Source organism: Puma concolor, chromosome C2 (assembly GCF_028749965.1).
Source record: "Puma concolor isolate L17-30 chromosome C2, mPumCon1.1.hap2, whole genome shotgun sequence".
Classification (NCBI taxonomy): Eukaryota; Metazoa; Chordata; class Mammalia; order Carnivora; family Felidae; genus Puma; species Puma concolor.
In genome coordinates, this window is record NC_141675.1 from 62,580,857 (window position 1) to 62,608,392 (window position 27,536).

The 27,536-nt window shown below is 38.4% G+C and overlaps 1 protein-coding gene across 10 annotated transcripts in view; it reads right to left on the reverse strand.

Annotated features, from left to right (window-relative positions):
• Positions 1 to 27,536, reverse strand: part of MECOM (MDS1 and EVI1 complex locus) — a 566,599-nt gene that overhangs the window by 30,609 nt on the left and 508,454 nt on the right. For 7 of the 10 annotated variants that reach the window (XM_086674675.1, XM_086674679.1, XM_086674677.1 and 4 more), the window contains 5 exons: positions 17,771 to 17,873; positions 14,178 to 14,394; positions 7,948 to 8,095; positions 6,465 to 6,621; positions 719 to 2,075 (listed from right to left, as the gene is read on the reverse strand). In XM_086674675.1, the coding sequence (XP_086530801.1) occupies positions 719 to 2,075; positions 6,465 to 6,621; positions 7,948 to 8,095; positions 14,178 to 14,394; positions 17,771 to 17,873 (1,982 nt within the window). The remainder of the gene's footprint in view (positions 1 to 718; positions 2,076 to 6,464; positions 6,622 to 7,947; positions 8,096 to 14,177; positions 14,395 to 17,770; positions 17,874 to 27,536) is intronic. The other 3 variants (XM_086674676.1, XM_086674678.1, XM_086674684.1) reach the window with 2 other exon arrangements.

The following is a 27,536-nucleotide window of genomic DNA, read 5'->3' on the forward strand; positions in this document are numbered from 1 at the left end:
GTATTTAAAAAATAAATAAATCATTCTGAATGTCAAGTGAGTGTTAACAGAATACTGTCTATGAGGCTTTTTATTAAGCATATATGTTTCCCCCCCCCAAAGCACTTTTGGATGCATCAAAGAAAACTGGATAACGAAGGTATTAAACAGTGACGTGTCTTTCAAAACCAGCCACTCACATGCTATACAAAACATTTTTGTGATCAATATTTCACTTACTTTGGCTTCCTAGGAGATTTATTTAGAAACAGAATCTGAGCGGTACTTATTAAGGATGTGTTGGTCGGTTAACAAAGAGAAAACGCATGCTGTTCTGCATCCCACCTCATTCCAAATATCCTGACCCGCTTGAGTACCCACACATATTTGCATTAATCCTTCAGGAGCCTCATTCTTCTGCCACTTGACAGCTTGCTTTAAGTATGGCTTTCCCATATTTTCCACTTAAAAAATGTGTTCAAAAATAAATTTATTGTCAGGGGAAAGAACTCTGTGGGCCTCATCCAAAACCCCAAATTCAGAGACATCCAAAAATAAGTCCAAACTTAATGAGTTGACCGTCTGAATAAAAAATGAATTCACTAGATCAAACAACTTTACTCTCTGCCTTGTAACAATAACAAAAATGGTTTGTTAAAAGCCATGGCTTTCAACTGCAAACCCTGCCCTTTGTACACACGTCGTCCACGTTTAATCGTCTCCTGTCCACCACCCTTACCTGTAAATAGGGTCCATAAAGAAAGGAGTGGGTCTAGCATGCTGCAAGGAACCATCTGATGCTGGTCTTGGTTCAATGCTGCTTCCTTTCTTTTCCCCAAACACGTGGTTTTTACGAGGCTCGGTCAGCTTTGTCCCACTGGCTCTACTCCTACTGCCCATGCTTAGATCCAGGGGCTGGTCTTGGCTTGTGGCAGGTGTTGCTGGAGGCTTGGAGGGGACTGGAGTCAAGGGCTTCTCGTCCTTTCGCTTAGTGGTGAGATCAAAGGGAGACTCAGAGCTTCCCTTCTGCAGTTTCTTTACTTCACTTGGTGATTGGGGTTCCATTTTCAAAGGTAACGATCTCAAGTCTCTATCAGGAAATGGGTACATTGATTGAGAGAATGCTGGAAAAAACGGGAGGGGAAACATGGAAGGGTAAGGTAAAGCTCCAACTTTTTTGTCTTGCAGCCCCACCAGTCCTGTTGAACCAAAGTATTTTTCAGCAATAGAAGCAATAGCTTTTATAGAATCATTCACAGCTCCTGACACCGCAGTTTGCTCCTCTAAAGATGGTGAGAAAATGGAATGATTGCTGTATTCTTTCTTATTATGTATTGAAGCCAGATTCTGAAGCGGGCTTACTTTGTCTTTGAACATTTTACCATTTTCTTTAAATTTCTCTTTATCACTTTCAATGTCACTTTCCAGATCAGAGCCCGAGGTTGTTTCCAGGTCACTGCCACTTGGCGTACTGACATCATCAAGGTCACTACTCTCTGACTGGTCACTGATTTTCTCAAGGGGCCTCTCTTCAGAGGACCTCTCGGGCTGGAGCTCCACTGGCTTATTGTCCCCTACAGGTGGGTGTTTAGATAGTGCCTTCAAAATATCCTGTGTAGCTGGCAGTATCTGAGGATGTGTCATGAGGGGACTTTGACTTTTGTTTGTCTGTTCAGTACTTGATAGTCCTTTAACAGGAGAACTAGCAGGTATCAAAGGAGGCCTGTGGTACAAGCCGGAAGGAAACAGACCAGGGAAGCTAAAAGAAAATCCAGGAGCTGTTGGAAAGGTAAGACCAGCAGGATGCCTATTGGCACCAAAATAGTCAGCAAGGCCCGGGTTGGCATGACTCATATTAACCATGGACGTTTTATCCATAGCTGGGGTTCCAGGAAGTGAAATGCCTTGGCCAAAAAATCCACCTGCCGCAAAATGGTTCTTGCCCTCACAAAACCTCCTGTGTTTATTTAAGGAAGACGTAGTGCTGAACATTTGTCCACAGTCTTTGCACTTGATTTGGGTTCTGCAATCAGCATGCATGCGCTTATGACGACAAAGGTTTGAAAACTGAGTATAGGATTTATGGCAGACCTCACCTGTGTGCAAACAACAAAAGAGAATCTCAGGCTTTATGGCAATTGCTTCTGAATTTAGCAAATATCACAATTGGTTTACCCAAAATTGCAATTAGGAAGCCAGGAAAAGTTGTTGGAGGTACGAATCTGGGTACTCCCAACACAGAAAACCCCATGTCACTAGATTCCAAAGCAAGGCATCCAACCTGACAAATGTCTTGAGGCAGCACAAATATTTCATATATAAATATATTTAAATATTTTGTCATCCCCATTGCAAAATATTTTTTCATCATATTTGTGTATTTAAATATTTATAGCAAAGTCCAATTCCAGCATGCATTGACTTCCCACCCCATTGCTACCCTCCTAGAATCTTACAAATTCAAGTCTCAAGGCGTACTAAACATAAAACATAACAGGAACCCCTTTAAAATTTTAGACCACTTAAAGACTTCTAAGTCGTAGGCACCAAAACAAAATAAAACAGCCTTTCCCTCGACCAGAAACTTTACCTTCATTCCCTCTCCCCCTGGGGAAAAAGCCTGTGACTGCCCTACCATTATTTAATTTGTATTATATCATATGCTCTCATCATTCACACATCAAAGCCACACAACAATGCACATTGTGTATTCTGAGACATTTTTAACAATCATTTTCATGATTTGAGAAAGACTGACATAATTTACAATGGCTCTATTTTAAGCCTGCAAAGGAAGCTAAATTGAATGTGGTCCATCCTGCATTGCTGGTTCCCATGAACTATGATCACGTCCTCTGACTTCCCCTCACACCAGTGGTTGTGCTAACCTTCCTGCATTTATGAAACCCCCGTCCTTGGGAAATACGTCCACTTGTTGTCATATCTTCGCCGGTTATCTCAGGGCTTGACTTCTATGTGGGTTAGCCAACTATGGTAAGCAGGGAGAGTGTTCTGAGTGCTCTAATCCAGAAAGAACACGGCAGGGCACGGCTGGGAAAGAACCCTCTTCGCGGAAAATTTGCCAAAAAAGTAGAACATCTTCCTCCTCATAGATGAGAGAACAGATCTAAGTGTATTTTAAGACCAAACTTCGTAACCTTTAAAAACTCCTTTGCTGGGTAAGAATTCCCCTCACTTCGCAGGCCGGCAGGATTATAGTATCCATTTCCTAAGCATCACAGTTTTTTTTATCTGACTTTAGTAGAGGTGAATCCGCTTTATGTGTGAGCTTACTTTAACAATCCCGTGCACGTTTGATACATGCAGAAACATGATATGCCTTGTTGGTGATTACTGAAACAAATTTATATAAGAAATTAAATTGAAGACAAAATACGACATTTATTGCTTTCATGTGATGGCTGCCTTTGAGCGCAGAGTGGTTGAGCTCCTAAGTTAAAGCAGTAATAGTTGAAAAAAAAAAAAAACTCGAAGGAGATTTTATAGATGTTCAATCATGCAAAACTCACCCAAAAGTTGGATTATCCCACACACCACCAAACAGGAAGTACCAAGTCATTCCATAATATTTCTTTTACTACTAATGATTAAAATGCATTGCTACATATATCACTGCACTTAGTAATAGTTAAGGAGCTTTCAACTGTGGGATGATTCATGACATTATAGAGGCTTTAACATGCATTTTAATGGGAAGAGAAGATGTGAGTGATTTCTTTTCAAATTATTCTACTGGAATATATTGACCAGAGACTACTTTAAAAGTATATACTAGTAACCATATACAATAAATACACATGCTATTTAAATTCTTTGATACACTAATTAAAACCATATGATGTAGAGGGTAGAAACATGAGGCTTTCGCTGGTTATACTAATTCAGCTATGAGCAATAACAAGAAATAGTAAATAAAATGTCGTTGGAATTATAAAAGTTCACTCATCAAGAAAGTAACACCTCTCCTCTGGGCATTAAAAGGCGTTGAGAAAACGTCTTGATGGGTATTCAACCACGGCATAAACTTTTGAAAGGTTTGCAAGTGTTTGGCAAAGAAATGTTGCTCTCTCTATTCCTTTCTTATACCTGGATGGATTGAAGAAAATCAGGAGCTTCTCTACATCGGAGTAACAGAAGGTGCATTAGACTTTCCTGGTTGCCACCCTGTGTTACACAGATGAGCGATGTCTGTGTCAGGTCTTAAGAACAGAGAATCTGGGATGTTTCCTTAGGCGGAGGCTTTGTTTTCCTCACTTGAATGTCTGGCCTGGCCCACCACTAACCACCAGGCCTCCAGGTAAACGGCTCAATTGATGTTGAAGTCTATACTGTACTGTAATTTTCTCAGTAATAGGAATTAGCCAGCAGTTAACATTGCATTTTTCTACTTATTAAACAAATTAAGAGGTATTTTGAATATGTTCAGCCTATTAGAGCATGTGGTTTCTATTTGGGAAGGCTGGAGGTTTCTGCAAAGGCAGTGAGTAATTACCTTAGCACTGGTGACTTTGGGCTCAAGCTTGGCGGTACACTGTAATAAGAGACAGTTGCCATAAACACACCAGTGGGGGTAAATCGTGGTGTGTGGCCTTCTGGTGAGAAACAGATATCAACTCTAGGTGAACCTCCTCCACTCCCAATCTCCACACCAACTCTCCTCTTTTGTTCTGAAATTACATGGCTATTATTCATAATTACCCCATGGTTCTCTGTCAGATTTTACATTTGAAGAATTCCATCTGCTATTTAAATTTACCAATAATTACTGAAAATCCATTTGTGGCAAATAGTTGTGCAAGCTGATTGGAAAGGGACACCCTATAGTGCTTTAAAATGAAACACTTGATTTCAACACAATTAAAATTCCAGATCCCAGAACCTTAGATAATAGGAATCTATATTTTCCAACTTTTGGCTTAAATAATAGAGAAATCATTAAGTCATTAAATAGAGAATCCGTTCAGTCTATTTTTTCCCACCAAGACACAATAAACGTACCAAAATTTGTTTCTGAGGAATCAGAAATACATGAGTTATTTATGCCTGTAACACTACGAAGTACATTTTTTAAGGGCGTCACAACCTAGAGTCCGAAACGCCTTTATGAGACAAGAAGTCTAAAATTTCTATTGTATACTTTATTTCCTGTGATTTCTAACAGAGCTCCCCCCAAGGGAGACTAGAGCACCCTTTTGTTTATCAGCTGGTCATCTTCACTCCACCCAGGGTACAGGAGAACCCTGTAGGAGCAAAACTAGACTCTAGTTTAAGCTGGGAAGGGGGAAAAAAAGCTCTCCTGTTGCTTGGAAGCACAAAAGAGGACTGTGTCGAGCTAAAAATGAGGAGAGTTAGTCTCTGGCATCTGTGTGTTGGCACCAAAAATTATGTTTTTGCCCATCAGGTCCTGTAGTAGTGTCTCCTATACCTACTACAAATTATTGAGTATTTGTCAGAAAAAAAAAAATGTTTTCTAAGAGTTCCCACGTCAGAGGTTTTGCCAACTACTGAGTATGCCTCGATCATTTCCATGCTCATCTGCATACAAAATCAGTCTTAAAGTTTGCAGCGCAACTCAGTGAGTCAGTATTTATAAGCCCAGCTGAGCAATGGATCAAAAGAAGTCCAGAGTCATTGCTCAGATCGACTGAAAACAACTGATTTGCTTTATGAAATATTTCAGCACAATACAGGGAACAGGAGTGGGTGGACGGAAGAAGCAAATGAGCGCGGAGTTTTACTTTATGTGGAGTGTGTTACTAAAGTGCTCTGTACAGGGACCTTCTAGGTAGGTGGTCAGATTGGATGTCTTCTGAACACACACTGCCAGTAAATTTGCTTTAGTGTAGTGGCTTATAGAAGCAGCGTGTCCACCATCAAAGTGAAAACGTTCTGCTTTTCAAGTAACTGGTAGTTCTTACCAACCTGCAGCCGGTGATTGGTAACAATGTGTAGATTAAGGGGAGTCTTATTCCCCCCTCCCTCTCCACACACACACACACACACACACACACACACACACACACTCACTCACAGTCACAGCCTACTTGACAAGTGGGGCTCTTCCAGCCTTTCTGATCCAGAATAGGTTTTTATCACTTCATCTTATTTATGGCATTTGCCTTTGCTGTTTTACAAAGCCATGACAATTTTCAGTGGAAGACAAATCTGGTTCTCTCTATTAAACCCTACAACCTGGAGAGGCTTCCCTTTCATTATTTAATGACTTCTCTTTTCTCTACTTGTTATTGATTTCATCTAATAGAAAACACCCCAGGAATTATAAACAAGATACCATGGATCTGGGTGTAAAAGATGTTCTTGTAATAGAAAAATAGCCCAACTGGATTGGACCATAAACAGCTAATGCAGAGACCCTTCTATGGCCATGCGGCCATCTCCTGATCACAGTGCCTTTCGGATGAGAGACAGATGCAGGAAGGAGGGCTGGAGTGTTAAAAACTTACAGATAAAGGGCTTCACACTGCTGTGGATGTGCTTGTGTTGTTTGAGGCCCGACGAAGTGGCAAACGTTTTGCCACACTCCGGGCATGCGTGGGCCCGGGCACCAACATGCTGAGAGCGAATGTGCCGCTGGAGGTTGCTAGGGTCCGTGAAAACCTGCTAGGAAATGAGTACTGATTAATCAAGAAACTTAATTCAAGGACACAATAACGAAGACCAGGAATGACTCAAGAAGGAATTTTGTTTATTTATTTTGTTTTTGTTTATTTGTTTTCCCCAAAGACCAAAAGAAAGTCATATTCCCAAAGCATGAGCTCCTCTCGGAGAGGGACTGTAAATTATTCAGATCTATATCCTTAGCAGGAAATGTCCATCGGTATCAGTTGAACGAAATAATTAATGGCATGACAGACCACAGTCAAGATCTTCTTGATCCCATTTAGAGTGATTAGGGTTGAAAAATAAAATGCCAGCCAAGACATTATTTAAAATGGTATGTTACTTCCATCCTTTAAACCAAAACACACTATGTACGAAATTGGGGGGATTTTTACAAAAGTATCCCAAATCTATTCAAGGAGTTCTCCCAGGGATAATGTTAACACTGTTTCAAGCAAGGTACCATTAAGCTAAAACCATTCCTTTAAACATTATACTAAAAAAAGAGAGAAGAGAAGAGAAGAGAAGAGAAGAGAAGAGAAGAGAAGAGAAGAGAAGAGAAAAAGTCACCCACACTTCTGGGAGCAAAGCATCTCTAAAGATAATTTCAAATATCACAATTTCCACTGGCATGAAGAAAGATATTCAAATGCTATAAAAAGGTTTTGGAAATAGAAATCAACTTCAATAACATCAGCGCACCTTTTAGTTAATTGAGAGCCATGAACATTAAATGATGTGAACTACTGTTTCCATGTTTCAGAGTCATGGTCAAGGTAGAGTGCTTCACTGCACCCTTATGCTGCTTAGCAGTGGCCACTAAGGTAGGCCACTAAGGCACTGTGCTCTTAATTAGAACCAAGTCATGATTTATGGTGGGGACTTGGGTGGAAAAATCTGCAAATGTAGGAGTCTCCTATTCTTTCTGAATAGGCATTCAGAAACTTTATGTGACTTCCTCGCAAACTGCTATTAAAAGAAATCAGTAATGTGCATTGGATACAATTTTCATTCTCCATAAGGCTATAAAACAACCCCACACTGGCAAGCCAGTAGCGGAACCAGGAATTTACCAAGGATGTCTGACACCTAGTTCTGGAACTCACCAGTAAGCCTCACTTCCTCCCTTACAAAAATAAAAGGGTACCCACTAAGTGTTTTTATACACTGTACTAATGCCTTTTAGCATACAACACTCAGTCTACTTTTCTCAAGATATTTATAGTTTCCCCTCTCAAGGGTTGTTTTTATATATCATAGCAAGTGATGGATTAAGAGAGAGCAGGATGACAGAGAGAGGCCAAGTAGTCTACAAATTCACTGTACCTTGGCACAGTTTTCACATTCATAGTGCTTTCCACTGTCATGTGACATCTGGTGGCGAATTAAATTGGACTTCCAGTTAAATGCCTTGGGACACTGATCGCACTTGTATTCCCTCTCTTCAGTATGTGACAACATGTGTTTCTCCAGGCTGTTAAGAGAACAATTGGTTGAATAAGACACGGTGACAAAGAATACATTCATAAACAGAATGTCATTTTATTGCTAATCCAACTGGCAATTAAAGAAATGAGAAGGAAAAGGAATTGAGGTGAGAGAAGAGAAGAAACAAAGAGAAGAAACAGGCTCACAACAGACGAAAGAATATTTATTCTTCCTAGACTGTGTCCTTCACTAACACAGAGAAGTACCCCTGTTGTTTGAAAATAAATCTGATATAGCTATCAAGGGTTAGTTGCCAAGTTAGAGGCACGATAAACGACTAGTTAATTGCCCAGTTCTGGATTCACCACACCATTCTAAGGGCAACACACATTGCTAATACCCACTTAATTCAAACACAAACACTGAAACTGAAGATCTTCAAAACATGCTTAAGAACATGCAGGCAGGTATCCTTTCTAATATATAACCTCTAGATTCAAAAAGGTACTTTTGTTTCTATCCATATCTCCAAGTGGAAAAGTGAGTTGTAACCTAAGTATTCACCAGGCAACTTCCCTGAGACAGATGGATGAATGGATGGCCCTGCAGATGAGCGATGAATGGATATGTGTATACATAGATATAGAAGCATATGTATATAGCGCCTATGAATTAGGGAGGAAAGAAAATGTGTAATAATATAAGTGGATGCACTATTAAAGCCCTTCAAAAGAAAAACGGAGTTAGAAGTTTCTCACAAGGATAATTTTTCTGTTTTCAAGCTTAGAATATTTTTGCTTCTCAAATATTTCCATCTCTTTTCTAAAACTTGTATATGAAATCTGCATGGATTTAATGAAAAGCAAATATTATAGATAATGGATTGCTGTGATAGTCAGATATTTGAACATATTTGTTAATTAAATATGCACAGATAACACACGGGGATACTACCCCTAAAGTAACCAGAGCTTCTTGGAGAAATAGCCTCTTTCAAACTTGAAGCCCAAGATACACGATAGGCCTTGAACATCTTGTTACGGCAAAAAGCAAGAAAGTTATAGAGCATGTCAAAAGAATTAAGGTACCAACGTGAAAAAACAACCACTGGGGGCGCCTGGGTGGCGCAGTCGGTTAAGCGTCCGACTTCAGCCAGGTCACGATCTCGCGGTCCGTGAGTTCGAGCCCCGCATCGGGCTCTGGGCTGATGGCTCGGAGCCTGGAGCCTGTTTCCGATTCTGTGTCTCCCTCTCTCTCTGCCCCTCCCCCGTTCATGCTCTGTCTCTCTCTGTCCCAAAAATAAATATACGTTGAAAAAAAAAAAATTAAAAAAAAAAAACAACCACTGACCAAAGATGAGGAAATTTAAGCATCAATAAAAATAATAATTTCATCTTTTAACAAAAACAATATTCAAAATCGCACAAACAAAAGCTCACGGGTCACCCTTGGAAGATTCTGAGAAGCAAAATCATTACTCTGAAAACTAGTAAGTAAAGAGAAAACTCACCCACATGTCCTGCCCTTCCTATATGAACTGTACTTCAGGGTGAGCAAATAAACAATGAGGGGAAGTTTCTCTGCGTAGAATTAACAGAGATAATAAATAATGAAATAATGATAGAAGTAGAAAACATCCATTTTACAGCATGTAAGCAATTAATAAATGTAGGCAAGTCAGAAATAAATCTTGTGCCTCCTGAAGGAAATAAACCATAGCATCAGTGAGGTATTATTCTTAAAACAATGAACCTAAATCTGATCAAGGCTTGGGATGTAACTGTGAGTTTACAGGAAGTAGAGAAGATGGAGAAAGATGTTAACACCAAGGGGACATGATCAGTAGAATCCAGACTAGAGGAAATGCTACAGGAAAAAACAGTTTCTTCTATAAATAAATTTCAATGAGGGAAGGAGGGAGGAAGGGAGGGAGAGAAAGAAAGACTGACTTTGACTGAAGGAACTTATAAATTAAAAGAGACATAAGAGGGGCACCTGGGTGGCTCAGTCGGTTACGCGTCCGACTTCAGCTCAGATCATGATCTCATGGTTTGCGAGTTTGAGCCCTGTGTCGGCCTCTGTGCTGACAACTCAGAGCCTGGAGCCTGCTTCAGATTCTGTGTCTCCCTCCCTCTCTCTCTGCTCCTCCCCCGCTCACACTCTCTCTTTCTCTCTCTCTCTCAAAAATAATAAACACTAAAAAATTTTTTAATAAAAAAATTTTAAAGAGACATGCCAACAAATCGCAATGGCAGATCTTATTACGATCGTAATTCAAATATAAAACTAAAAGTAATGAGATAACTGGGGGAAATTGAACACTGACTTTATATTTGGTAATATTAAGGAATCATTATTTTTAAAGTGTGGTGCAGAAATTTGTGTTCTAAAGAGTCCTTTTTTCGACCGATACATACTGAGCTATTTATGAATAAAATGACATAATGTCCAGGATTTGTTTCAATAATCTGAACAAATATAGCTGAGACAAGACTGGCCTTGTATGATAATTACTGAAACTGAGCATATGGGGGTTTATTACACCATCCCTCTCTAGTTTTGTATACTTTGAAACTTTCCACAGTACAAAGATATTAAGAAAAAAAACAGGGGCGCCTGGGTGGCGCAGTCGGTTAAGCGTCCGACTTCAGCCAGGTCACGATCTCGCGGTCCGTGAGTTCGAGCCCCGCGTCGGGCTCTGGGCTGATGGCTCAGAGCCTGGAGCCTGTTTCCGATTCCGTGTCTCCCTCTCTCTCTGCCCCTCCCCCGTTCATGCTCTGTCTCTCTCTGTCCCAAAAATAAATAAACGTTGAAAAAAAAAAATTTAAAAAAAAAAAAAAAAACAACAACAACAACTACCAACCCTGCAAGCACTCTTTCTTTGCCATGTTCTATTTTTCTGTGAGATAAATACTCTAAAGTTGAGTACCAGTAAGACCCTGCGCACCTAGAATATATCCAGGAGTCACGTACGCTGTGTGAATGGCAGGGTGCGTGACAAAATGAAGTACCCTTTCTCCTATCTTGATGAATCAGAAATGTCTTTCCCATATTTTTTCTCCTCCACAGCTTCCCCTCTACAACTCCACTCATATTGGCATATGAACTTATTTTTCCTGCCCCGTGGGTCAGTCGACTTTGTAATGCTATTCTGTTTGAGCACAAATGGTGATATCTCTGTGAACAAAAGGTACCAGGAGAGTACAGGTGTGTGGAGTCACAAGAACAGCCCTACCTTTATCTACAATATGCAATCCTCTGTTTGTTACACGAGTTGAAATGTTATAAATAGAGTTAAGAGAGAGATATCATCAACTGCGGTTAACATTGAACTGAGTCAGGGACATCTTCCGAAATCATGGCACAGATTCATATACTCACTGTCATCCTCAGCCACTCAGGAGGGCACGCCATTTGATGACATATATTCCAATATGTACGTCAAATCATAAACTCTGAAATCTAATGGGAGAGACAGGCCTGTACATTGAGTCTTATTCCTGTGCCCTTACTCCAAGGATATGATAAGGTTTCAAGAATATAGTACATGGCATACAGGGGGAAAAATAACTAGCAGTGTAAGAGGAATTCTCCTTTCTTTTTCTTCTAATCTAGCATAAAATCCATATTGTTCTATCACTCAGTGATAGAAAGAATCAAAAGACAACTGGTTCTTACAAAACCAAATGTGTATTTCTTTCACAGACACAGAAGCCATCCCGTCAGCTGTTAGGGAGGCTTCTCCACTTCTCATAGAATTTCATCCTATTTTATAGAGCTTTGCCTAGCCTTCTGGGTTCTTTGCAATTTTTGCATATTAACCTTTGGTCCTTGCCCTTTTGGGGGGCGAGAGGGTATTTTTTCTCAACATTTGACAGAAAAGATACAGAACAGAATAATTATCGTGTCAAAAAAATTTTCTCATTTGTTTAAAGTATAAAGCAACAAAATAGGATTAAATAAAGTGGAAAATATTCGGGGAATGTACGTTCTGCACATGAATAAATTATATAACCAAAAATACCACTTATATGGTCGACCTCAGGTTGCATAGTGACATGCTATATCCGTCTGGCTGAGCTACCAAAAAGAAAGTTCTGAGGGTTCATCCAATACCAGATAATTAGGTTTCCTTATTGTTTCCCACTGAATGTTTTTGACTGAAGGAACCAAACTGGCAGTTGGTTTTGGCATTAAGTAGAGTTGACTCAGCCTCAATCCCAGAGCCAGTAAGAAAAGAAACTCTCTCTACCTAGGTGTCACCATGCCTTCTAGTGGGCAGTAGGAATTGCATTTTAGTGTCTAATCCACCATTTTTTGTCTTATAATGCTGCCCATTATTTTTGATAGCAAAATTGAAGGAAATAATACTGAATCTCTGGCATGAGAGATACTGCTTTACGGTAATAAATACTTTCCTTACCCACAGGTATTTATTCGTTTCATTTTATTTTTTAATTTGAGCACAATTACATTTATGAGATATGCTCTGACTTTTTTATAATACAAATCTAAGTGTTACCAAACATTTATTACAGATTGATTCTCTACGTGGATTTATATTAAATGGTAAAGATGAGTTTAAAGGGTACCGGGAAAGCCCTCTTAATCCCTACAATGTTTTCCCTCTAAAAGCTAAATCTTTCCAGCCTAGAAATTTTCAAGCTTAGAAATTTATCCTTTTGACTCAGTCTCCTGAAGGAATGGGTTATCCTTGGTGCTTTTTTAAGTTATTTATCCATTAAAATCAATGACTACTGTATGAAATCCTTTCCTGTAAGAAGCCTAGACAGAGAAGAGGATGCAGGGCCATCAATGGAGAGAGAAGGAGAGACACTGAAGAAAGAAAGGAAATAAAATGATAAACTGAAATAGGTGGACTGTCCAAGGTAAACCATGAGTAACTCACACTCTTAAGGCCAGCTGATACACTACCATAACCATTTAAATACAGGGTTATGTTCACTTGAAGTTCTGATTATAGATTCCAAGGATCATTTCTGGATTTAAAAGCAAAGAAATGAGGGGCGCCTGGGTGGCTCAGTCGGTTGAGCCTCCGACTTCGGCTCGGGTCATGATCTCGCGGTTCGTGAGTTCAAGCCCCACGTCAGGCTCTGTGCTGACAGCCCAGAGCCTGGAACCTGCTTCAGATTCTGTGTCTCCCTCCCTCTGCCCCTTCCCCACTCGTGCTCTGTCTCTGTCTGTCAAAAATGAACAAAAGTTAAAAAAATAAACTAAATAAAAGCAAAGAAACAACAAATTGTTTGTGGGCCACGGCAAAAACCATTAGGTAGAAGCACACGGAAAACCTATTAGCTGGTTCTGTATCTCTGATGAGAAGAACTATTTTATAGCATAATAATCAATGTAGTTCTCAAAGGGGAGGTTCCAGGGTGGCTGTTTGCTTTAATAGAAGTAAAAAAAAAAAAAAAAAAAAGTTCTTGAATGAAGTTCAAAAGCCTATAAAAAGTTACCATATTGCTGATACATGATTTTCACTTTGTTAAAAGTAAGTATTAAAGAATAATTTCATTTAGATCATGTTTATTCTTTCCCTTTTGGGAAATAAAACATTTTCTTCATTGGGCATGATTTTCTTATTTTTTTAATATATGTGTCGTTTAAATAGTTGAAATTAAATCCATGGGTTACACTGATCTACCAAAAGGTCATCGATCTTTCATTAAGTGTATACCAGAATCAATCTTTTTTTTTTTTTTTTTTTTTTTTTTTTGGTCATCTAGGTGTTTCTGGAACCAACTTTACTGTTTGGCACATGATTAGTTTAATTGGCATCAGTGTTGCTCCAGCATTCTTGATTCTTCCTCTAAGTCATAGTTTGTGCTGTCATGCTATGCTTTCTTTCAGTTGCCAATAATACCACTTAAATAAATATAAACATATTATTTTCCATCTAGCGTCAAAATAACTAATTCCAACTTGCTTGTAAACATTTTACAGATAAGAATTTCCAAGGAAAACTGATTTATGAACATGTCACTAACACACTTGTCAGGTTGATCACAGTTCCAGATTTTCCATCTGCATAAATTCTGAAAATTCAGCATAACCACACTTCACTGCAGAGTAAATAAACACGTCTCGTAGTGCAACATGCCATTTCTAACCTTTGCAAATCGGGGAACACTTGGTCACATTCCTTACACTCCTGGATCGCATGTATCTCTCGGAGATCGTTCTCACTTTCGAGTTTTTGTTGGAAGTCCTCTTCCACCATCGAAAATGCTGAGTGAGGGGTGCTGCACGGGAACTTTTGGTGATCTGCTAGCTCTGCCTTGGACTCGAAGAGCTGGTCACAGTCCTCACAGCGATACTGCCGTTCTTCTGTGAAAATAATTCAGGTGTTACCAGGACTGGGCGATCAGAAGTGTCACCACAAACTGGCAGTTTTTATGGAAGACATAATGGAAGCTATTTAGTTTTTATTTCTACCACTTTAATTTTAATAGGAATTAAAACTAATACACGTACAGGACAGAGCCTAGCACGATAACGTGGTGTCTGTGGCTACACTATAGCCTTCTTACCCGATAACACGTTACGGCTTAAACCCTTCCTGGGTTTAATATTCACAAGACACTAAAAGTAAGAATGACCACTTACTGTGCATGATATAGTCCCTCCACCCTGTTCATGGATGATTGATATTTCTCATAACCTGATCATGAAAAATTACATGTCATATTTTTATTCCATCTTCAGATGAAGCGATTAAAGCTCAGGGAAGTTCAGAAACCAGTCAGGGGTTATAGAGCCAAGTGATTGTGCCAGGATTTGAACCCATCTCTGTCTCTCTCACACACGTCTCACTGTGCCATGTGACCCGGAGGGCACATGGGACACAGAGTCCCTATCTGAGTCATGCTTACACTGGTTAGCATCAGTAAACGTGGATGTTTCCTTACATTCGTCATTACCACCTAATGGACACAAGATGTTTTTAGTACCCTTCTAGACTAATTTATGCTACCCTAGGGTCAGGGCTAATTGGCAGGGCCTTGTTAAACAGCCAACATATCATGAATTTGCCCTTTGCATCAGTAAGATAAATAAATGGTAATAGTGGGGAGTAGAGATAACAAGCTTATAAGGTGCCAGGCAGTGATGGTATTGTTCCTATTCTTTCCATCTCAATAGCTTTTTGCCTGCTCATGAGGCTGTACGATGCACACATCACACAGACACAATCACAGAAGTCTTAAAAACAGCTCAGAATGCTGAAAAGACACCCGGGCAGCATGATACATAATCCCTGTTTTATAGAGCTACAGCCAGGACCTATAGCCAGTTTTTCATTGACTGAATGTTTTGGGGGGAATATTTTAGTCACCAACAAATGCTAGGCATTTTGCTAGGGAATGACTATATAAGAAACTCAAGGGGATACACATGTGAACAAATAGAGTGTGATCTATTTTATGACAGATGCATGCATGGGGCCTAAAGGAGCCCAGAGGAACATGTCTAATCCATCTAATCTGAAGGAGAGAGGTTCAGAAAAGGATTTGTAATGAGCAAGCATCAGCCAGGTGAAGTGGGATGAAGGAGGATGTTCCAGGCAGTGGGAACAGCGTGGACCAATGATAAAGGCCAGGAAGAACATGGCAGCTGGTGGAAAAGCAAAACTGTAGTAAAATAGGGCGAGTTGATAGGGTACATGTAGAGCAGCTAGGGGAAGTGAAGTCAGAGAAGGTAGCAGGTCCCTAGGGGCCTTGGGGGGTCCATGCTGAGAAGGGAACTGAAAGCCACTGAAAATCAGAAAGCCTAGCTGTGATGTGAGAAGTGAAGGAGAGGTCAGAGGAGACACCACTGCTAAAATCCACATACAAGACAGGTTTCATATCAATTAAACCAGTAACAGCGGGGCCAGAACAGTAAAGAAAGCAGTATGTAGATTTAATAGAGTGTGTCAACTTTGGACCGTAGAGGGTTAAGGAAGGTAGGGGTATTCTAAAATAAATCACCTCAGCTCTAAAGACATGTCTCTCAATGACATTAACCAGGTAATGGAACCATGTAATATAATCTGTTATACTCTTCACAATATTTAAGATCTACATTTAGGATCTCACGAGCAGGCTGAACACAAACAGAATCTCCAAGCCACAGAATGGATGGGAAAGGCCTAGGGTTTACAGACAACAAGACCTTGGTTTGAAAGTTAACTACCACTCTCTAGTCATGTGATCTTGGCCAATTTACCTAGATCTAAGGTAAATTTATCTAAGTCCTTAGATAGCCTCAGTTTCTCTATCTGTATAATAAAAATGATTCCTCTCTTACAGCTTTGATCAATGTGTAAGACTAGATGAGATAATAAATGGAGAGCATATAGTATTGTGTGTGTGTGTCTGTGTGTGTGTGTGTGTGTGTGTGTGTGTGTGTGTGTGTGTGTGAGACAATGAAAATAAAAAGCAGCTGATGGGTTCAAGGGTGTTGTGAAGGCAGGCAATTTATGAATGGTAGCCCTAAAAGAAGAAGAATCACTTCCACTCAGGCTTTTAAGAATAGTAAGCTAATCACTCATATTTCTAAAAGAATTGCTTGAAAACCTTTTTTTAGGTCTAACACTGGTGAATACCAGTGAAAGTTGCCTTGCACTAGAGAAAGCTAGATTACGTTTCGTATCCTATGCCCTCATGTCTCGTCTGTCCCAGACCCCATTGGGTAAGATTCCTTATTCAGGCTTAGGCTCTACCAGGTTGGTTGAGAACACTGGGTTTCTGAGAAGAAAACAATTTCCAAAAGGTTCCCCCAAATATAACTGGTATAATCTACAAAGAGGCAGAATGCAGCTCAGCCAAAGGAAAAAAATGTTCAAGTAAAGAGCCAGCCAAGACTGGTAGCTTCCTTCGCAAAAACTACAGAGAGCAGAGGCTGAGGTTTTCCCATCCGGAATGCCAAAGGGATGGGAGGTGGCTCCGTCCCCACCTGTCAGCTAAGCTGGGTGAGTAACCCTTCCCAGTGGTCCTTCCAACTATAAAACATTCTAAAGACACCACTAGATTATGTTTAACCAAATCATGTTACATTAGGAGAAAGAAATAGGAAAGAGAACGGAAAAAGTACTAAATTCTCATCCCAATGGTAACACTTCAATACGGATAGAATTATCTCTTCATCTGTTCTATACATGCATAACTAATAATTATAATTCTTTTGATATCCCCTTCATTTGATTTAGAATAGGCCTCTGGCAAATAAAAACTCTGGCTGTAAAGTTTCCTCATGTGTATTTTTCTCCTAAACCCCTTCCCCCCAGCCCTCTCCCATCTTGTCATGCCAACTAGGATTTTACTCAAGGAGACATACTTTTTCAGGAATAGAACATTAGATGGGAAGAAACACCCACCAGATTGATGAAAGCCCAAACTGAGCTTTCTGAAATGACTTTTGTATAGTGAAAGGATTCTCACCATAGTCTAAGGTATTGACAAAAAAATTTCAACGGTGGGATATCTCAGTTGATATATTCAGAATTCGTTTGGCCTCCACTTGAGGGAAGACCTCTGCTTACTCAAGATTCACAGTAACATTAGCCAGATGTCAAGCCAAGAAAAGAGCCACTCAGAAGAGAAGGAGTTTTGTGAAAACTGACACTAAAGAGCCAGGAAAACTGAATGTGTGATGGCCCCACACAGATGCTCCGTCACGGCGACCGGATGAGGACGCGGAGGATGGGGGTGTGAACAGTACTAACCGTGGATATCCGGCGCCATAGTTTCATGGGGATAGTCTTCACTCTTCATGAACAGCAGGAGCTCCTCTCCTGGTGCAATGTCTGTGACTACTCTATAAAATATCTTCAAAACACCAGAAAGGGTTGGGTGGGAAGAGAGAAAGAAGTGAATATTAAGAAAGGGCAAGATATGCACTAATATCTGTACATTTTCTCATAGCGTAAACAAATATTTCCTTTTATTTTTGTCAAAAGAAGTGTGACTTCCTGTTTTATGTCCTGAAAATTGGCCTTCTATTGACAAATGGAAAGCTGTGATTCTCATGCCAGTTCACAAATCTTTTCTAAATCCTACCTCACCAGTCAAATTGTCTTAAGACAAGGCTTACCGTGTTGCATACACCTCTGTGTAATGTTTAGCAAAGAACTTTCCCTTCTCTGAATTCCTCACTCTAGGGAACCACACACGTATTCACAGAGCTGAATGCGTCTGGCATTATCCAGCAGTAGCCTCGCTAAGGGTGGCAGGGCACAATTGCCTCCCTCAGCATGTTCTCAAAAGCAGCACCTTCTCAACAAGGTGTTTTTTAGGGAATAGGTTAGAAGGACATGACATAAAGAACCGGTCTGTGGAGCACATAGTCAAAGGAGATTATTTTGTTTTTAAAAAACTTAATCCCTCTCTCACCAATCATCAGTACTCCCAGATCCAGGACTTGACCTCATGCCTCAGCTCCTGATTCCCACTCTCTGAAAGCAGGCAGTATGCCTTTAATTGATTCATTTAGCAGGGTAGTAGGGGGAGGTGTTTATTCCCCTGCTTTCTGGAAAAATTCTGAGGAGAGAAAGAATTGAATCAATCTGTTAATGACTGACTAAACAACTGTGGGGCAAGCGTGGACCTATAATTTCCTAGAGCTGCCTACTTTTACCCCCCACCTTGACCAGCTCTGTGACCTTAGGCAAGTCATTGTCCAACTTACTTGTCCAGGCTTCAGGGTTTTTCCACTTATAAAAGCATTTAATTCACACAAAAAAATACAAATATCTAATTCATTACGTTACACACCTGAAACTAATATAATGTTATATGTCAATGATATCTCAATAAAAAAGCACTTAATCATGAAAATGTTTAAGGTGCTTATTCATCTTATCACAAAAATGTTCATAGTTTTTAAATTTTATTCTAAGATTATTTGTTACATAACGACCAGATAGAGGTTGTCGAAGAAAGAATGACATTATACAATTAACTGGTGAAAATGAGACCAATAACAGTCACACGTGCACATACACACACACACACACACACACACACACACACACACCAAAAGAAGCAACAAAGACAGCAAGTAAACTAGGGATTCGATTCTGCTGTCTCAATCCAAGGGGGAGAAAACTCACATCACACAAATTATTAAGAGAACTTATGAGAACATATTTTTAGAAGACATTGTTGGTTTCTTACAGGATATTTGATATTTCAAACTGAGAAAAATTGAGTAGGTTAATAGTTTAAAAGATCAACAGAAGTGTGCATAACTTTAATTGTATTTATCTATTTGTTCATCTTCTGAAAAGCAGAGGACATCAAACGTAAGTATGTGCCTCTTTATTCCAGTAGGTGGCTCTAAAGTCCAATTGTTTATTTTTTTCTATAAAAACATCACAGCACAAAATTGTGCTAAATTTAAAAAATAACTCAATGAGGAATGTTTTCTGTTTAGTTTCTTTCCTGTCAAAATAAAATCATCCTTTTTCATTCAACAGTAATTTAACCAGGTGAAATTGGTTTACAGAAAATAATGCCAAACATAAAATGTTGCTAGAATATGTTAGCATATAACCTAGGATGCTTTCTATCCACCCAGAGATAGACTCCAGACTATCTTAAGAAAATTATTCCGTGTTAGGTGCTATTTCTACAAAAACCAGAGAATTTGCAGTTTGTATCTTATTAACCCTAGCCTTCACATTTTCCTGTTTCTGGAAGTACACTGAAAGGAATAGTTCTGTTCAAAAAGTTATCAGATTGAAAAAAAAATGATTGTGCATTTGCTCTTTTCCCCTAAACTTTCCAATTAAATGCTTGTAAGTACCCTATTTCATTCTGGAGTTCTATTTCCCCTTAGAAAACAATGGACTTCTCTCAACAGCTTGAATCACCTCTTTTTTTGGCATCTCTCAAAGGTTTAACTTATTAGCTTCCTTTCCAACAACATGTTGACATTTGAATTGTGACATATTAGAACTTTTCGGTGGCTTCTCGGAAATAGTGAGGTTAAAGAGACAATACCCTGCAAGACCGTAAAACAGTGCAATTGTCTCTGTTGGGGAATGCTGCTTAGACACACATGCCAGATCATTTCAAGAAAGTATCATGATATCATCATTTCTTTGTAGTCCACTATTAATCATGTCTCTTTTAATTCCATTTTAGATTTACTCGATCCAATGTGAACAGCCCAAGAAACAAAAGAAAATGATAGGTACGTTGTAACTATATATTATAAAGACAATTCTCTTTGCAGCGACATAGATCACTACTGTAATTTCCCTTTAAGTGTACAGATCGTCATGTGAAGAATATTGAGTGCATAAAAAATGAAAGACACGGAAGAGTGTTGATGTTGGCTTTATTTACTGGAGGTAAAAGGTGACATTCCAGGCCATGAAAGGCAAGGCAAAGCAGAGTGGGTTTTAACTTCAGGGTGTTCTTTTCGATTTTAAGTGAATTTTTATGGTGCTCATGAAACTGAGGTTTGAAAAGAACTGGCAAGCGCCAGACGTAATGAGGGCAGATTCTGGGCACGCTTCCTCACACAGCAATAAGAATGTGCCTCAAAGTCCCATCTACCACACCCTTACAATTCTAGAGCTTTCTTTCAAGGTGTTGCTACCACTTGCGATCCTCTTGATAGCTCATCTCTTCGGATCTTAGATTCGGCAAAATTCTGCTTTTCCACCTATGATTACAATGGCCCCCAAATCTAACTTGAATACTCGAATCCAGAGCTGTCGACATCTAAAGTTAATTTATGTTCTAGCAATACTAATACACAGGCAGGCCTTTGAGAGGTGAGAGGAGTGGTTTAAACAAAAACATAATGACAATTTGTTGCCTCAAAAAAAGTTGCGTGGAGGAATGATGGAAAGGAATCTTGGAGGAATCAAGCCTTTCGAAAGTAAGATATCACATCTACACTTTTGTATTATAAAACAGGTCTTTCAGCAAATAAAAATAAAATAAATAACAGAAGTTATTTATGTAGTTTTTCCCACAGGTTTGTATCTTAAGTATTCTTGGCCATGCTCTTAAAAAATATAACCATAATGTCTTTAAACCCAGTATATTCTCAAAATCTCACTTCTATTGCAGTCCTATGAATTATATGTCATCTGAGTTACGTACCAGAAGCAGAGATCCTACCAATATAACCTCTCTGGTTTTTGTGTTGGAGAAAAAGGGAAGGGAATCAATTACTCTGTTAAATTCCATAAAAGAAATGATCTCTTCTCCCATCAGGGGGTTTTATGGAAAAAGTTATCTGGATCCAAAATAAAAATGTCCTGGGGTCTGGGATTTTGTGATGAATTCAACTCAAGTATATAAAGGGGGACCCCAAAGTCTCAAACACTTAGAAAAAGTTCAAATTGATATAAAAGGGTTGTTGATTTATTTTGTTGTGTCTCTCTCGGAATACTTTATTAGAGAGAAAAAAATCTCAATTCCTCACAATATAAGTTGAAAGATAAGAGGAACAGGGCCTTAGAGTATAAGAAAATAGGAATATATAAAAATTCCATTCTTTTAAAAGTCATGATAAATATTTTTAAAATGTGTTAACTCCTCCAGAATTTTCTCTTTGGTAGCTAATAACAAATTCCAGAAATAAAACATGTTATGACCATGATCTAACTGTCCATACATTTGACACATTTGAAAGTTAAGGTGGTTTTTTCATTTTATCATATAAAAAATTTTAATTTCCCAATATCTTCATGGGCTCTTTTTATTTTTCCAGAAAGCTATATTTCTACCTTGGTAAGTGTGGATAAAGATCTAGATCTCTGGATGCCTCAATTTATAAGAACAAATATTTATAGTCACTATCTTAATAGATCAATTTGTATTTTTTTTTTTAAGTTTGTTAAAATAACACAGTAGTGAAATTTCTGAAAATGTTTTTTAATGCTAAATCTTTTGAGTGTTTAAAAATAAAACTAGAATTTCCCCAAATTACTCACTTTTACTAGTGGTAAAATTCACGATCTAAGGCATAAATATAATACCACACATGTATATAGGAATTACTCTAAACATAGTTATTATACTTAATGTATTTTAATCAAACCTTGAAACCAGTTCCAAATGCCAAAAGAATATCCATTCACTTAATGTTCACAAGGCAGAGCTAGGGACAAAAGGCAGTGATGACTGGATTTGATTTAACAAATTTTAGATTTCCAAAAATATATTTTCATACAGTGTTATATATAAGTATATATGTGCCCAAGCACATATATTTTATATGTGATGTATAAACGTGGCAAATTATACACCTTGGAGAAATTTTAAATTTGCATAAAATATGAGTAATCTCATATTTTAGGTATTAATATAAATAAATGTTTAATAGAATACACTTAATTCATGTTATATATCATGCAAGTGATATGTAATTATATGGTATATTTTATATAGTATATTGTATATAATATATGTTATATAGAGTTATATATTATATGTAGTTGGAATAGGAATTAATCATATTTTATTAAACATTTATCTTGCTTTGTTATTTAAGTCCAAGAGCACAAGCACTAAAAAAAGTATGGATGCTTATAGGCATTCCATTAGGAAAGTTAATAGGCTATAAAAGACTTTAGACGAATTCTGTTTTATACTGTCAAGGCCTGTGTTCAACCTAATCCTCCATCAAATAGACAATGCTACTATTTGTATTTGTAAATGGTAATAATATGGGTCCTTGTTTATTATCCTATAAAATAGAAAAATCTAGAATCTGTCAGACCAGACTTACAGTCTAGTTTGCTATGCTTGGATCAATTTAAAGTATTGTGCTTGTACTATTGAGACAGAAGAGAAATTCAGTGCACAGGGGGGAAAACAAAAAAAAAAGAAAACACATCATTTACTTTTAAAAAGATGAACAAGGCCTCATTGTTATGAATCCCCGTTTATTTTTCCTGGTCAAGCACTGAAGTTTTATTTATGCTTAATAGACTGCATTTGGCATGTCTAAAAATGACACAAGTGTGAATTATGAATGACCTTCAACCTATTCAGGAAGTTGTAATAATTGAAATAATAGAGAAATATACTCCCTACAGAATCTGTACTGAGAGACAACTTTTTCAGACTATTGCTGTCCTTCTCACTTTGAAGTTGACAGTTGATTTCTTCCTCTTCCAGCTCCCAAAATTTACCCTGAATGCTTTATTTTCTATAACTTCATGCAATTTACCAGTCAGAAGACTAGAAAAAGCTGAATGGAACTTTAACATTTGGAAGGTAGGTAGGAGGGGAGGAGGTGACAGTTTGCGTATCTGAACAAAGTCAACATTAGATATGAACACATCTGTCAGCCTTGGTGCTGCAGAGAGGTCACATCAGGTCCACAAAGACAAAGTGTGCATATGGGCTGGCTTTAGAAAACATAGTCTGGACCCCTGATCTACCCACAGTAATGTGGGAAACTGTGATGTTCAGGAGGACAGGAGTAAAGCCAAGTTTTTAGCCTCTATAAGAAGGACTCTTATCATACTTTCTCGGCCATATTGGTAAGAGATAACAAGAAGTGTCCTCAGGAGACAAAGAAATTGATGACAGAATGGAAAGATATTTGTCCAACAGAATAGATCCTTTATCATGGCCAAGTTCTACCAAAGCAAACCAACCATAGTTTCCTTAATTTGTCCAAAGAGATAGTATACTATATTTGTCTTTAGGATGACAGTCTAAAGACTAAAAGATATTTTCAGAAATATAAGGTACTATCTCCCTATATCGAAAAATATGTATCCACTGGTTATTTTCAGGACAAAAATATTGTTGGAGGAGAAGCTTCCCCCCCCCCCCCAACTTTTATCTCTTTGTTGATAACATGAAGAGAAATCCAGGTATAATTTATTGGAATGACACATAACAGAGAACTGACCGTTGGTTTTAGTTTGTATAAGTAGAACAAATGATAAAGATCCACCTGCTATTATATCTGGAGCCTACAGTGTACCCAGCCTGGAAGTCTTGCAAATTTCAGTTAAATGACCTCTAAGGATCACTCTACAGACTCCACAAGAAATATCCACTAGCCACCTGTCTTTAATGTGGCCATTTCATCCGATTCTATGAAAACTGGTCATTCTGCATGATTTCACAATGCCTGGGAAGAGTTCCATCATTACATGATGAGGAAGCTAAAGATCATCTTTGGGGTTTTTTTTACTAGGCTGGAGGCTTTTCTTGTGTCTTTGACCAACATGTTTTCCTCCTTGATAGATTGTAATGCACTCTGATGACTATCTTTTTGGCATCATTCCAGAAACAGCAGAGTCTCGTATGGATGTGATGTTTTGAGATCTTCCTGAATGAAAGGTGTTGTATACATGCAAACACTAATTACTCAAAATGTGCACAGAATACTGCAGGTCATCCACTTATTGAACTTCTGTGATTTGTTACTCTTCATAAAATTCCTAGTCTGCGTGGTGCTATGGCTGTCTTGTGTCCTGAGTGTCATTACACAAGGGAAACTTTTTCTGGGTGGAGGGAGGGCAGTGCTGTTTGTTTTATCATGTGAATATCAAATGGAAAACTATGTCTGAGACAGTTTCATCTTCGGGTGAAGGAAGTAACTTATCAGCCAGACAACATCCCCACCCCCCTAAGTCAGCTTAGGCACCGTTCACAAGGCCAGTCTCTGGGTATTGCCAGCTGGCATTCATCTTAAAACAGCAGAGCATAACTTTGGTATAAAAGTGGAACTTGACTTAAAAGGAAAGCAAAGAAAATGCCCAAAGCCAATAATAATTTTAACATCAAAAGAGGTCATAGAAAATGTGGACAGAAATCCTTGTAAAGGAAGAACAAATTAACAAATTACCTGACAGTTGATGCAAACATTTTTAAAAAGTGGAAAGAGGCGAACAAATTACATTTTACTTTTTACATAGCTGGTCTTCCCTGCTTTTTTTGCACAAATTACATTAATTGAATAATTCAGGAAAACATTTTTTTTCTCAGTAAAAAGCCAAAGAAAATAACTTGATAATTGAGCCCATAATAAGCTTGCAGTTATAGTACTGTTCTAGTGTCACAGCCGTCTGATTGAACCATTGACGTGGACGTAAGGAGAGGGAAAGTGGGTGTGCCAATTCAGCCATGATCGTCCTGGAAGCAGTTAAAACTTTATAAGGTAAAGCACAAACGAGAACAATGCCTGTTCCAACTGAAAACACTGTAGAATCTTGCTGCCGTTCATTAACCACAAGAGAGCTGGCAGAATCTCCTAAGTGAATGCTGACCTTGATTTCTCTGAGGGGCGCTCGTTCTTCTATATCTTATTTCTTCAAAATATACATCAGGCATTGGATAATCTCTTATTGACACATTTCTTTTTACTCAAAGTGAACAGCAGACTTCTCTTATTCTACTTACTAAATACCAGCTGTCAAGGGCCTGTTTAAAAATGAAAGGACTTATCACCTTGTGTAAATGACAAGATTAATAATGTCTTGGGTTTCTGAGAACTTTATTCCAGTTATAGACCATGTTAAGGGAAGGCCAGGAGTTTGAATGAAACTGTGTTCCTTTCCATGACGCAGAATACATACACACGTATAAAATGTTACCCCAAAGCACACACCCAGCTCATTCTAATGATCATGAGTGGAAAGGCAGGTCTTAAGTCTAAAAAGTCAACTTACACAACTTGTGCCTTGGTGACCTGTCTGATTACAACCAATATGGTTTCACCATGAGGTAGAAGAGGAAAAACTGTGTCCAAAGAGCTATTGCATAAGTGCCTCAAATTTATGAACATATCATAGATGAAAACTGGCCTTGTTTGAGGTGGATAGGGGATCTATGGGTCATCTTGTCTTTGATCAAGGTGAAAATACAGAAATGTGGAGGTCTGAGGAAACTTCTTAAAGGATGGAGGGAAGGGCAGGAGTGGGTGGGACCAAATCTAAAGCAAAGTGCTACACTCACCCAGCAGAATGGTCTGTAAAGATATCTACAAGACATCAAAGGAAAGGACATCAAAATATCCAGAATAAAAAAGAAAGAAAGAAAACCTAAGCAAGCCGTCTAGATGTTTGCTTCCTTAACATTAGACACATGGGTGAGTCTAGATGTAAATGAAACTCAAAGTAATTAACTGTTTTCATGCTTCCTCTACATATTTGGTCCTCCTGAGGACCTATTCTGGAAAGAGCTGTCATTATCCAACTCTCTGCTTTTGCTCCTGCCCTGCTCTACCTCTCAGTGCCAGTTCTTGCTCCTGAAAACAACCAGGGACAATTTCAGACTGTTAAAATGTAAAAATATTGAAGCATTGTCTGTCTCAATAAAAATATGCGGCTAAATGTTGTACCACAACAGTGTGGCTATGTAACATTGTACAGAAACTTTACGGAATATGGGGAAAATAATTAGGACTTCAAGGATAAAGAACCTTTGATATTATAATGGATCTTCTATTTTATGACCTGAATGTGTTCAGAGCTTAATTTACTAGTGTCTTTGGTGTGGCCTTCTTCTACAAAGATAAATTACTATGGTTAATATAATATTTTCAGGGAGCTGGTAAAGGATATCAGCCAGAAGCTGCAGCTAGTTAGAAATTATGATTAAACGCTCATGCCAGTATTTCCGAACTCCTATCTCCAAAAGCATCACTGCAATAATTTTGAAAACATGAAGAGACATCTAAAAACAACAAACGTGAGTCTTTCTAGGAAGCAGTAAGAAAGAAAACTGCCACAAAGCTCACTCTGGCCTGGAAAAAAAAAAAAAAAAAAAAACCTGAAATAAAATAATTCACAGAAATCTACTGGAGAATTTAGATTTAAAAATTAAAATCCCCTTAAATAAAATGCTTGTACAGAGGTATTAGAAAAATGTTAATCAAACAGCCAGATGAACCAGATTACATCCTTTTCCAACTTTACTTGAAAATCAAAATCCATGCTGTTTCTAAGTACTTCTTCACCCCCAAACAAACCAAAAATGGGTTTTATTCAGTACACGTTTTGACTGTCTCACTATCATCGACTGTATTATCATCTTAGCAAGAACATTTATTCACTTTTATACCACTCCTCTACATCATTATAAAACTGATCCACATTGATTAAGTTTGGTCTTTAATGTCCGAATTTCTAAAAATATCTACCTTTCCAAAAATAAACTATAATTTCTACACCCTTGTTTTGTTCTGGGCCATCTTTTCCCTTCTTTGTTAGATATAATAATTATTACAATGACCAGGCTACAGTGGAAAGATCCATCTGACATTCTTCCTCTTTATAGTCCAAGACTTAATACCTGTCGTGGTATTAAAATTCGTTTTCTAAACTTGAGTTCTATCTCAGAATTGGAGTGAAGAGAAACACCTTTTTGTTTTGTTTTGTTTTGTTCTTTACAATTTCTCGAGAGTGCTTCATTTACTTTTGTGTTGTGCAGGTGAGTTGTTGTTTGTGTTTAATAATTGCCCCTGATCCAGAGTCTCTCTCTTTATGGACATTAAATATATCT